At 32.3% G+C, this 14,202-nt stretch overlaps 1 protein-coding gene across 1 annotated transcript; it reads left to right on the forward strand.

The window, feature by feature from the left end:
- Positions 1-1,735: 1,735 nt before the first annotated feature.
- On the forward strand, positions 1,736-9,306 carry LOC141315357 (serine/threonine-protein phosphatase 2A 56 kDa regulatory subunit gamma isoform-like). Its single transcript, XM_073832691.1, has 4 exons — positions 1,736-1,866; positions 1,946-2,018; positions 4,128-4,244; positions 7,680-9,306. Exons 1-4 carry the CDS (start codon positions 1,736-1,738, stop codon positions 7,812-7,814), a joined length of 456 nt encoding a protein of 151 aa, XP_073688792.1. The 3' UTR covers positions 7,815-9,306.
- The last annotated feature ends 4,896 nt before the right edge of the window (positions 9,307-14,202 follow it).

Below are 14,202 nucleotides of genomic sequence, written 5' to 3' on the forward strand. Positions count from 1 at the left end.
ATATATATATATATATATATATATATATATATATAATATTATTATTATTATTATTATTATTATTATTATTATTATTATTATTATATAATTTTTACTTAATTAAAATAACCCAACTGCAGTTAAATTAATTGGAATGCATAATGAAAAAACTTTAATTGTTAAATGAATATATATATACACACACACACACACATACATACATACATACATACACACACACACACACACACACACACACACACATATATATATATATATATATATTATAAAAAGTTTTTTTTTTTTAAATATTGTACTTTATTTTTATATTATATTATTTTATTAATTTAAATTATCGTTAACCAAACATAAAAACGTAATTTTAAATAAATACATAATTATATATAATAGAATTGTTAATAACCAATTATATAAATAATAAACAGATCATACATTATATATACATCATTTTATTTATATATATATATATATATATATATATGTATGTGTGTGTGTGTGTGTGTGTGTGTGTGTGTGTATATTATAAAATAATTTATTATACTATTATTTATTTAATTAATTAATTTCAATTGTCATGCCAAGCATACTAAATAAACATTAATGACAATGTAAATTTTAAAAAATAAAATGAAATTAAAAAAATTAAAATATTTGAAAAAAATGTATTGATTTTCGTATGTTTGGCAAGACAATTGAAATTAAATAAAAAAATAATATTATAATAAATTATATTTTGTCAAAAAAATCTAATATTTCAATTTTTATATAATAAAATAATTTATTATACTATTATTTATTTATTTAATTTCAATTGTCATGCTAAACATACTAAATAAACATATTTAATGTCAATTGTCATATCAAATATTTAGATTTTTATATATATATATATTATAAAATAATTTATTATGTTATTTATTTAATTTCAATTGTCTTGCCAAACATACTAAAATCTATAAATATTTTTCAAATATTTAAAATTATTATTACATTTTTTAATTTAACTTCATTTCATTTTTTTACAATTTACATTGTCATTAATCAAAAATAAAAAAACACCATTATGTTCACAAATACACTGCCGTGCAAAAGGCTCCTCAAGGCTGTGTTTATTTGATTAAAAATACAGAAAAATACTGATATTTATTTAAAATAGATATCTTTTGTAACAACAAACACCTTGTTCAAAGTTTGGGGTCAGTATTTTTTTTTTCTCTCTTTGAAAGAAATTAATACTTTTATTCAGCAAGATTGTGTTAAACTGATAAAAAAAATGATAGTAAAGACTTATATTGTTAGAAAATGCTGTTCTTTTTAACATTTTATTCATCAAAGAATCCTGAAAAAAGTATCAAAGGTAAAAAATATTAAGCACAACAGTTTCCAACATTGATAATAAAAGTAATAAATCAGTATATTAGAATGATTTCTGAAGGATCATGTGACACTGAAGACTGGAGTAACGCTGCTGAAAATTCAGCATGGCATCGCAGAAATAAATTATATTTTAAAGTATATTAAAATAAGAAAAAGTTATTTTGAATTGCAAAAATATATATATATATTTTTGGTATTTTGGATCAAATAAATGGAACTTTGATGAGCATAAGAGACTTAAAAAACAAACTTTTGAACAGCAGTGCATGTATCAGTTTTACTTCTACACTGACTTTAAAAGTGTTTTACTCCATCTACACTGTTCAGATGTTCAGTCTCTTTGATAAAGAGTTTTTTGATGTTGTCACTTCCTCTTCCTGTCATCAGGACGATCCACGGACTGATCTATAACGCCCTGAAGCTCTTTATGGAGATGAATCAGAAGCTGTTTGACGATTGCACACAGCAGTTCAGAGCTGAGAAAAACAAGTAGGAAGCGCTTTCACACACTTACTCAGACTCTGAGTCGCTCGTGTGGCTAAACCTTTCCTTTCTCTCTGAACGTTAGAGAAAAGGCGAAGTGGAAAGAGCGCGAGGAGGCGTGGATCAAGATCGAGAATCTCGCCAAATCAAACCCACAGGTAAACGGCTCTGATACCGCGGTATTACTCAGATCTGCAAACAGCACAGATGTCAGCCAGACAAACCTCCTCCAGCACTTTCAGTTTAGCAGCATTTGTCTCTCATTTAATAAATATCACATGCATTTATTCCAGATTCAGTAGCATCTGTTAACTAGATAAAACAGTTTGTCAAGGTTGGCTTCAGTAAGTTTAAAGCAGAACTTTATATAGATCGATTAGATGATTAGCATGTTGCTAGCATGATTCGAATGTAGTTGGCAAGATTCTAACATTTTTCTAGCATGTTTAGTATGTTTCTAGCATAATTAGCAAGTTTGGTAGCATGTTATTAGCAAGTTTCTAGCATGATTAGCAAGTTGTAAACGTGTTTCTAACATGATTAGCAAGTTGTTAGGTTGACTAGCAAGTAGCTAGCATGTTTCTAACATGTTTCTAGCCTGACTAGCAAGTTGTTAACATGTTTCTAACATGATTAGCAAGTTGCTAGCATGATTCCAGCATGATTAGCATGTTGTTAGCACACTGTTAGCATGTTTCCTACATGATTAACAAATTATTAGCATGTTTCTAACATGATTAGCATGCTGCTAGCAAGTTGCTAGCATGATTCCAGCATGATTAGCATTTGCTAGCACGCTGTTAGCATGTTTCCTACATAAGTAACAAGTTGCTAGCATGTTTCCTACATTATTAACAAATTGTTAGGTTGACTAGCAGGTAGCTAGCATGTTTCTAACATGTTTCTAGCCTGACTAGCAAGTTGTTAACATGTTGCTAGCATGATTAGCATTTTGCCAGCACGCTGCTAGCATGTTTCCTACATAATTAACAAGTTGCTAGCATGTTTCCTACATGATTAGCAAGTTGTTAACATTTTTCTAGCATGATTAGCAAGTTGCTAGCATGATTAGCATTTTGCCAGCACGCTGCTAGCATGTTTCCTACATAATTAACAAGTTGCTAGCATGTTTCCTACATGATTAGCAAGTTGTTAACATGTTTCTAACATGATTAGCAAGTTGCTAGCATGATTAGCATTTTGCCAGCACGTTGCTAGCATGTTTCCAACATAATTAACAAGTTGCTAGCATGTTTCCTACATGATTAACAAATTGTTAGCATGTTTTCTAACATGATTAGCAAGTTGTTAACATGTTTCTAGCATGATTAGCATGCTGTTAGCACGTTGCTAGCATGTTTCCTACATAATTAACAAGTTGCTAGCATGTTTCTAGACTGACTAACAAGTTAGCATGTTTTTAACATTATTAGCAAGTTGCTAGCATTTTTCCTACATGATTAACAAATTGTTAGCATGTTTCTAGCATTATTAGCAAGTTGCTAGCACGTTTCTAACACGTTTCCAGCATTATTAGCAAGTTGTTAACATGTTTTTAGCATTTTGCTAGCTCATTTCTAACATGTTTCTAGCATGATTAGCAAGTTGCTAACATGTTTTTAGCACGTTGCTAGCTTGTTTCTAGCATGATTAGCAATGTGCTAGCATTTATCTAATATATTTCTAGCCTGACTAGGAATTTGCTAGCATTTTTTAGCATGAATAGCATGTTTCTAACATGATTAGCAAGCTACTAGCATGTTGCTAGCATGATTGTAGTTGCTAGGCTAGGCTAGTTCGTTAAATAGATGATAAATATTGGCTAGAATGGAAGTTTGAAAGGATTAGAAACAGTTGATAGAAGGGCAGTTTGATTGAGCCTCAAGGGATTCTGGCAGTTTAAATTTGAATTTTGACAGTTGGAGTTTGAATAGTGTTGGCTCATTTGAACATTCCTCAATGTAAGTCTATGGGATTTTGATGATTTTTAATCTTCATTTTTATGAAAGCTATAAGTGGGATCAGTCTGAAAAGATCGAGCACACTCAGTGGGATCAGTCTGTAGAGCTGGCCTGAGTTTGGTGCGTCTAGCTTGAAAGGAAGAGTAGCGTTCAGAAATTTAGTCAATTTTTTTATTATTTCCTGTGGTAATGAACATGTTATTGGAAACAATAGTAATGTGCATTTGTCTTTGTTAGTCCTTTACAAAAGGTTGTATTTATTCAGTAGCATTTTCAGAGGTTTTGATAATGGCTTGTGTGCTTTAGTTTCTCATGTACATCGACTCCACCAGCCTCAGCAGTCCGATGGATATGGAGACAGACGGCCCCATCATTGAGGATGTCATGATGCTAAAGAAAACTGTAGAAGAAGAAGCCACTCAGGTAAAAGATGCTTTCTTCTGCTCACCAAGACTGCATTCGTTTGAGCAAAAATACAGTAAAAATAGTGAAAAAGTTTTGTTCATTAAATCAGCTGTTTTCTGTTTGAGTATCAGTTGAACTGTAATTTATTTTTGTGATACAAAGTTGAATTTTCAGCAGCGTCACTGCAGTCTTCAGTGTCACATGATCCTTCAGAAATCATTCTAATATTCAGATTTATTACTTTTATTATCAGTGTTGGAAACAGTTGTGCTGCTTAATATTTTTTTGGAACCTGTGATACTTTTTTCAGGATTCTTTGATGAATAAAACATTAAATAGAACAGCATTTATTCAAAATAGAAGTCTTTACTATCACTTTTTATCAATTTTAGCACATCCTTGTTGAATAAAAGTGCTAATTTCTTTGAAAGAGAGAAAGAAAGAAAACATTTACTGACCCCAAAACGTTGAGCAAAGTGTTTATTGTTACAAAAGTTTTCAGTTTTAAATACATGCTGTTCTTTTTAGTGTTTTATTCATCAAAGAATCCAGGTTTCAAAATAAAATATTAAGCAACACTGTTTCCAACATTGATAATAAATCGGCATATAAGAATGATTTCTGAAGGATCATGTGACGCTAAAGACTACAGTAATGATGCTGAAAATTCAACTTTACATCACAAAAATAAATGGTTTTTGAAAGTATATTAAAATAGAAAAGCATTATTTTAAATTGCATTAACATTTCACAATATTCCAGTATTTTTCTGTATTTTTAATCAAATAAACACAGCCTTGATGAGCTGAAAAGTCCTTTAAAAAGCATTACAAATCTTACTGATCACAAACTTTAGAGCAGCAGTGTATCTCAGCTAGTCTCATTTTTGTTTATTTTATATTGAAGTACTAAAAGGACTTAAATAAATCAAACTAAAATGTAATTAAAAAAATGTAGATATTATAAAAAGTAAAACTTTAAAATTAAAATGAACAAGAAAATATGGAAAGAATCTAATCCTAAATACTAATACAAACTATATTAATAAATCAGTAATACTGATACATCAGGACTATTTGATGAATAGAAAGTTCAAAAGAACAGCGTTAATTTGAAATAGATATCTTTTGTAACATTAAATGTCTTTAATGTCACTTTTGAGCAATTTAATGCATCCTGAATAATTAGTAATATATTGTATTTATTCATTTATTTATTTATTTTTACAAAAAAAACTTGACTAATGTAGATCCTTGCACATTTCTGAAGGATTAAATTATTTGTTTAATTGATTTGTTCATTAAATGCTATTTGTTTATTCATTTATGCTATTGTTATTTCTATAGTTTGTATAGAGAATTTCATATTCCAATTTAATGTTGAAATACGTTTAAAAAAGCACAATTTTAAATTGTTTCCAATATTTTGATAGATTTTTGATGCCAAAACGTGTGTGTATATATAGGCAGGCCTTTGTTGTAATATGTATATAATAATACATAATGTATTTCAACAGTTTTGTGCAATAAACCCATATGATTTCTTTTTTTTTTTTTTTTTTTAACTAATTATTACTGCTGTTATATATGTATTTTAAAGGCTATTTTTCACTTACATCTACATTTCTATGACCACAAAAAGCCTAATTATAATTATAGGGCCTGATGAAATCCATTAAAATTTTCGATACTGTTTTAATAGTTAATTTTTTTTTAAATAAAAAAGCCTGTAAAATAATTGAATTTCACAGTTTTATTTTTAACAAATGCTTTCCCATTGCTTTTCTGGATTGCATTTTAATGGTTCCAATAAAATGTAATAATCAAAAACATCTGCAATTAATTGATTTTATTACAAAAACAATGCTATTAAGTAAAATAATAGATTTTTTGGTGGGAAATCAGTCGTTTTGATTAATCAATAAATTAGTCGATCGATTAATCGATATAAAAATAGTCATTAGTGACCAGTGTTGGGGAAAGTTACTTTTAAAAGTAATGCATTATAATATTGAGTTACTCCCTAAAAAGTAACTAATTACGTTACTTAGTTACTTTTTATGGAAAGTAATGCGTTTCGTTACTTTTGCGTTACTTTTTAAATCTGGCCAGGGCTTGCTTGCTTGTTTTTAATATAAAAAGTTTCGTTTTTTGTAAACGTAAAAGAATTTTCACAGCAAAAGCCTCAGGTTTAGAGAAAAGTAAATCTCCGTCTGTACAGTCGACCGCAGAAGAACAAATGTCAACCCTTCAGCAATAAAAAAAGAGGAAAACAAATGTTAGATTATCTTGAGTCATTTTTGCTTATTAGGGAATCATCATAAAGAATCATCAGTTAATAAAATGGGATTAAATGCATAAAGGATATTTGTGTTATTCAACATATTTAATTTTGCAGGTTTGCGTTGAATTTGAGTGTTTTTATTCATTTTGAAGAACACTATCTGATTTTTAGTGAGTGAGATGAATTAATGCATGTTCACATTTATTCTAGACAGTGTTGTTTTTGACAACCATCTTAGATTTAGTCTTAGTCTTAGTCTTTTGGACTAAAATGCTTATTAGTTTTAGTCAAATTTTAGTCACTTCTATATGTGATAGTTTTAGTCCAATTTTAGTCGACGAAAAGTCAAAAAGGTTTTAGTCTAGTTTTAGTCAAAAAAAGGGGAAAAAGTAGTCTTTTAACAAATTAATGTAGGTCAGTAAGTATTTTGCTGTTGGGTAGTGTCACTTATAAGTTCTGAAAATAGCAGATCTATAGTTCAACACAATGTGAGCTTCCGGATCGACTAATTTCACCAATAATTACAATAATGAAGGAATGTTTTAGAACATAAAAGACAAACAAGGATGGAATGCTAAAACGGCTTGCCATACTAGTATAGCAAAGAGTATTTAATGCTAAAACGGCTTGCCATAGCGTCAGATACTTTTTAAGTTTTAATTGGCATGCACAATAAGCAGAAATGTCATGCATTTTAAACGTCTGACGGACCACCCACTAACATTTTCGTCTATTCTCGTCTCGTCAATGAAAACTCACACACGTCTCGTCATGTTTTAGTCATCAACGAGCCATTTTTATCTCGTCATCGTCTCGTTATCGTCATGAAAAAAAGTGGCGTCAACGAAATGATTTCGTCATCGTCATCGTTGACGAAAACAACACTGATTCTAGAACTAAAGTAACATCTTACTCACAATTTCTCTCAACATGGGGACAGGAGAGCTTTTAATCAATAAATGGGGGAAAGTAACTACTGTTACTGATTTGAAAAAGTAACTCAGATATTTTCTTGTCAATTAAAAAGTAATGCATTGCTTCACTAGTTACTTGGAAAAAGTCATATTATTAGGTAGCTTGCGTTACTTGTAGCGACAGCCCTAATAATATGACAATCCTATCCGGCATCAGTCGTCATCTCATGCTGTTTTATTTCATCTGTCTGCTCAGATCCACAGAGAGCAGCGTAAAGAACGTCCACTAATGCGACGCAAGTCGGAGCTGCCTCAGGATATGTCCACCATGAAGGCCCTGGAGACGCACCGGCGCGCCGAGGAAATGGTCGGCGCCCAGGACGGCCACTAGAGGACCACAGACGCCCGAAACCCAGCCCAGCCCAGTCCAGTCCAATCCAGTCTGAGCCGCCGCGCACGAGCCGGCCGCGTTCAGCACCGACGACAAACGGCGGCGCAAGACGGCCCCGGTGTGACCCACAAACGAACCCGTTCAGAACCGTCCGCGCCGGAGCCCGTTCCACATCCAGACCCGCTCTAGTCTAGTCTAGTCTAGTCTCATAATCTTTTCCGCTTTCATTATCCATCTCTCTCTTTTAAGCTGAACCGCAGGCACCGGGTTTTCATGGTTTTCGACCAGAGCACTTGTTTTTAGGGCGAGTGAACGATTCTCAGGATGCTCTGAGCAGCATTTCGGATCAGATTTCAGTCTTTTGAACCGCGCTGGTCTCGCCCTTCCGTTTTTGTCCAAATACTTTGGCAATAAGTTGGTCCGGGGAGATTTTGGGTTGTTCAAACAATGGCGAAAGGCCTTATGGGTGGTTCATTAGTTTTTCGATCTTAAAAACGGGCAATAGCGAACGCTTCCTTTGCTTCACCCAGTCGCGTGTGCGTTTTATCGACCAAGCCTTTATTTGCATAGAGTGCCTTTTTAGATAAAGGGAAAAGTATTTTTGGTCTGAAGTATGCTGGTTTCGCTCGGTCAAAACGGGATCCGGACAAGCCCAACAGAAGAGAAATTCCTGGTAAACCTGATAAACTTGAACGCCTTTCTCCGTTTTCTTCGGTTGACGCCGAAATCCCTCGGAACCATTGTTTGAACTTCCATTGGGTTTCTCCTGGTCGGAGTTACGGTGCGGTTCTCTGTCTGCGTTCGTCCGTGCCGTGATTTTTTTCAGACGCTCGCAGACCCGTATAAGCTCGTCGGTCCGATTTGAATGTGCAAATTTCAATAGATATATATATATAGATGCGTTATTTTTCTCTCTCCCAGCCTTTCTCTGTCCGTTTTGGGTTTTTAATGTTTCGGCTGTAGTGCTAAAAGCTAAAAACATCCTAGTCTGCGCCGGTGTCGATAGCATAACTTGCGTTCTTTTCCAGCTGGAAGCTTTCGTCGTGGTGAACGTCACTTTTTTTTTTTTCCCCGTTTGGTCTCACGAAAGAAAATACAACTGCAAAGTGTCCTTTAGTACGCGTCCCCCTACTAAATGGCTTCATCTGATATTGTACATATTATGTACTGTTATGATCCATCTATTATTGAATGGTAGATCTCTTATTTTGTACAAATTTTCTCGTGTACAGATGAAAACCGTTATTAGCCACTTGCAGACAGTTGGTATTTGACAGACTTCTGTAACTGCGTTAGAAACGTTTAGGATTTAATTTCTAATGTTTTTTTGTTTTTTACTATTTGTAATTGAGAACTTTTCTGTCTCTGCATTCAGCTGTCTGATGAGATCCATCATAAAATAGCCTTCATATGTGCTTTTCTCCAAATCTCAAGTGGTATATGTCTATATACAGGAAATAAAGAAAACGTGTTTTATATTTTCATCTTACAACGTGTTCCTTGTATTCCTTGCTGTGCATGTGTGTGTTGAAGCGTGAGTGTATATTATCACTGGAAAACTGCTTAAATGCTTTTTTGTTATTTTTTAGTTTGATTGGATGCTGAATCTGAAATGCATCAATGATAATTCATTTTATGGAAGCTCCTCATAATTGGGACTAAAAATGGGTGGTGAACATTTACATTTTTCTTTAATTTCAGGTCATTCTCGAAATAATCATGAATGCAATGATAGCTTTAGTGGAAAATGCACTTAATATTATGAAAATTTTTCAGAATGCAAAAAAATATCAACTAACATAGGCTTTTGTTGATCATAATATAAATTATTTTCATTTTGGGCTTAATTATTTTTTACTATTTTCTACTCAATGTTTAAGCAGTGTTATTAAAAAAAAGTTACTGAAACATTTAAATTAAAATGCTAAATACATTGTTGAAAAAATATATAAATAGATTAATAAAAGCTATAATGTTATCGCAATGAAATGTGTAGCAATAGGCAAAAATACATTGTGTGGGTCAAAATTATTATATATATATATATATATATATATATATATATATATATATATATATATATATATATATATATATATATATAATTTTTTTAATGCCTAAAAAATGTAAATTTCCTACTGTAAATATATCAAAACTTAATTTTTGATTTGCAATAAGCATTGCTTAGAGCTTCATTTGGACAACTTTAAAGGTGATTTTCTCAATATTTTGATTTTTTTGCACCCTCAGATTTCAGATTTTCAAATAGTTTTATCTTGGCCAAATATTACTTACAAGTAAAGCTTATTAATTCAGCTTTCAGATGATGAATAAATCTCACTTTCGAAAAAATGGACACTTATGACTGGTTTTGCTGCCCTTCCACGCCACCTTGTGGTTTCCATCAATCATACTTAAAGGCATATAGTTGACCAAAAAATGAACTTTAGGTTAACATTAATCACCCTTATGTTTCTGAAAACTCAGAAAATGTACTTTCTTCTGTGAAAATAAACTAAAAGAGATGTTAGGCACTATATAAGAGACCAATAACCTCAGTCCCCATTCACTATCATTGTTTTGAAAAAAAAAAAAAGTAATAAAGAGAACTGAAATTCACATCTCCTTTGAAGAAGAAAGTAGGTTGTATGTTTTATGTATTTTTTTTTTTTATTGAGTGAACTGTTTCTTTAAGAAATGGAACCTACCTCCCGATTAAAATGCGAAAAAACATGTTAACTGTTTAAAATACTTTTTTAGCTGTTTCGACACAAGACGTTTTTATTTGTTTCTTTACGTTATTCATTTTTCAAAGTCAACGTTAAAACGTTAATAGGTACCAGCGCTCGTCCAATCACAATGCACCTGACAGAAATGGCGGGCCTTTCTGAGGTAAGGCAATTTTATTTAAAGGCCGCTCATTATCGGTAAGTACGTTTACATTTAATATTATAATTATAGTTAAAGTGTAATGTCTAAGTGTAATGACAAAACACTTAATCGAATATTTGAAGGAATGCACGTCGAATGGTTTTACCTGTTTTTCGGCACACCTGACGATTGTCCGATTGCACACGCAGTGCTAAATGACTTTTAAAAGTTATTAAAGTGAGAGTAATAACACAAGATTGATGGTTACCTAGAGTTAACATCGGAAGAAAAGAGTCCCAGAGATTCACCAACTTCACTGTCAGCCGACTTTTGCAATTAAAGAGAATGGAAAAATCACATCTCCTTTGTGTTCCACAAAAGAAAGTAACGTTAGGACATAGGTTTTATGTGTTGATTTTTGAACTGTTTCTTTAAGAGATGGACCCTATATCTAACGCGAAATATGTTGACTGTTTAAAAATGTTTTGTCAAGGTTTTAGCTAAAAAAAAAAAAAAAATACATTTGTTGACACAAGAGGTATCTATTTTTTTCTTTACGTTATTTATATTTCAACGTCAACCCTTCGCTAAAACGTTATCAGGTACATCGCTCGTCCAATCACAACCCGCCCTTCGCGCGCGAAGCGACTCCAACAGAAGTGGCAGGCTTTTCTGAGGTAAGGTAATTTTACTTTAAGACGGATTGTTTTTCGGTAAATACGTTTACATTCGATGGTGTAATCGCGCTAAAGTCTAATCTCTCTGTCAAAGTATAACGACACAACGCCTAATCGAATATTTGAAGGACTGAGTGCACGTCGAACGGTTTTACCTCAGTTTTTCGACGCACCTGACGCTAAAGTCGATTGTACACCCGCTTAATCACTTTTTAAATTTACTTTAAAAGTTATTAAGTGAGAGTAATAACTTAAGTCATATGACTTGCAGGTAAACAAATTAAATATTTCATCAAGCCCTATAAAAATATTCCGTTCTCAAACGTTGGATCACTCAGGTGTGATTTTAATCGCCATATTGATATTTTAATTACTGCTCTAAGGTACTTTTAAATACTATGGTCCTACCATAGTAATTATCCTGTACAGTTATGAAAAACGTGTCCATGATATAAGGTTATCTGCACTGACATATCAACTTGCTTCAAAACTAGTTACCCTAGTTATGTTACCCTTGCCCACAAAACCAGTCATAATGGTCAATTCTTTGAAAAACATTGGATAAATAAGCTTTCCATTGATGTATGGTTTGTTAGGATAGGACAATATTTGGCTGAGATACAACTATTTGAAAAACTAGAATCTGAGGGTGCAAAAAAATCCAAATATTGAGACATTTGCCTTTAAAGTTGTCCAAATGAAGATCTTAGCAATGCATATTACAAATCAAAACTTATTTTTTGATATATTTGTAGTAGAACATGTACTTAATATATTCATGGAACATGATCTTTACTTCATATCCTAATGGTTTTTGGCATACAAGAAAATAATATAATTATAAACAATAATTTTAACCCATACAATGTATTGTTGGCTATTGCTACTTAAGACTGGTTTTGTAGTCCAGGGTCACATATTATAGTTAAAGCGATTGGCAAATGCTGATTTATCAGGGGTTTTAGTGCAGCTACAAATCACACAAGCTTAGCAAATGTCTTCTGATAACGTCAGAGTGAAACATTCACATTTAGTTAGTCATTTTCTTGTTGTGTTGTGCAGTTTTTGGGTTTCCAGTTTGCTCTGAAAGAAGCTTCAACAACTTTGTCAGATAAAGAAAAAAGGAGATCTCCAGTCATAAAAAATGCATCACATCAGACTGAAAGGGGGAAAAGCCAAAGCGGCGCTTCACTGGGGAATATACAACCTCAAGAAACACGGAAGAAACAGAAAAAAGGGCTAGACTGGAAGATCCATCTTCAAGGAAGCAAATCCGTCCTCATCCCACCGTTGAACCCCAGAGGAAGAACACGAGTCCAAGACTGAGAGAGACATCCATCTTCAGAGAAACAAGTAATGCATCAGTGTAGATTACAGTAATGACTTCCTTCAAGAATAGATTTACCGTCTCGGCTCGGATAACAAATGAATAGAGTTCAGAGATCAAAAATACGTCTGCTGCGCGGCTCGGACAGCCGAACATTCATCAAACGTAAATTCGAGGCGTACAATCGATATTAATTACATGAAGGCTACATAAAAGGAACCTGCTGAGTGGCTCTCATTAAACGTGTGGATAAATGGTTCGATTATGGATTAAACTCTATATGTTTGACGCATTACGATAATTAAACTCCACAAACCATTATATACACTGACACATATCATATATAGCTCAAAGGAAATACTAGAAAGATGAAAACCATGTGACCATGGACTACAATACCAGTCATAAGGGTCAATTTCTTTAAATAAATAAGCTTTTAAATGATGTATGATTTGTTAGGATAGGACAATATTTGGCCAAGATGCAACTATTTGAAAAACTGCAATCTGAGGGTGCAAAATAATCGAAATATTGAGAAAATCACTTTTAATGTTGTCCAAATGTGACCCTGGACCACAAAACCAGTCATAAGGTTAAATTTGACAAAACTGAGATGTATACATCATATGAAAGCTCAATAAATAAGCTTTCTATTGATGTATGGTTTGTTAGGATAGGACAATATTTGGCCGAGATACATCTATTTGAAATCAGAAATCTGAGGATGCAAAAAAATCAAAAAGACTGAGAAAATCACTTTTAAAGTTGTCCAAATTAGGTTCTTAACAATGCATATTACAAACCAAAAATTACTTTTTGATATGTTTACAGTAGGAATTTTACAAAAAATCTTCATGGAACATGAACTTTACTTAATTTCTTAATGATTTTTGGTAAAAAAAGAAAAATCAAAAATTTTGACCCATACAATGTATTTTTGGCTATTGCTACAAATATACCCCAGCGACTTAAGACTGGTTTTGTGGTCCAGGGTCACAAATGAAGTTCTCAGCAATGCATATTACTAATCAAAAATTAAGTTTTGATATTTACAGTAGGAAATTTACAAAATATCTTCATGATCTGTATTTAATATCTTAATGATTTTTGGTATAGAAGAAAATGGATCATTTTGACCCATACAGTGTATTGTTGGCTATTGCTACAAATAATCCTGTGCTACTTAACACTAAGGTTTTGTGATCCAGGGTCACGTATAGCTTTTTATCACAAAAAAAAAAAATCAGATTATGTTGTTGCTAGGGTGTTGCTAGGTTGTTTTTATTTTTTAGGTGGAATCCACTGACAAATGTTTATATGTGGTTCAGTTTAACTTTATTTATTGAGCCTTTTCACTGAACACAATTTTTTTTTCAGAATTTTATTTAACCATCTCAAAATAATTTCTGTTTGTGTTCTGGGTACTACCAATTTTTATTTTTTTATATCTCTTATTATATGATTGCTAGATATGCATATTTATTTGTGTGTTTTCTTTGAATTAGCAGTTTAT

Source organism: Garra rufa, unplaced genomic scaffold, assembly GCF_049309525.1.
Source record: "Garra rufa unplaced genomic scaffold, GarRuf1.0 hap1_unplaced_024, whole genome shotgun sequence".
NCBI lineage: Eukaryota > Metazoa > Chordata > Actinopteri > Cypriniformes > Cyprinidae > Garra > Garra rufa.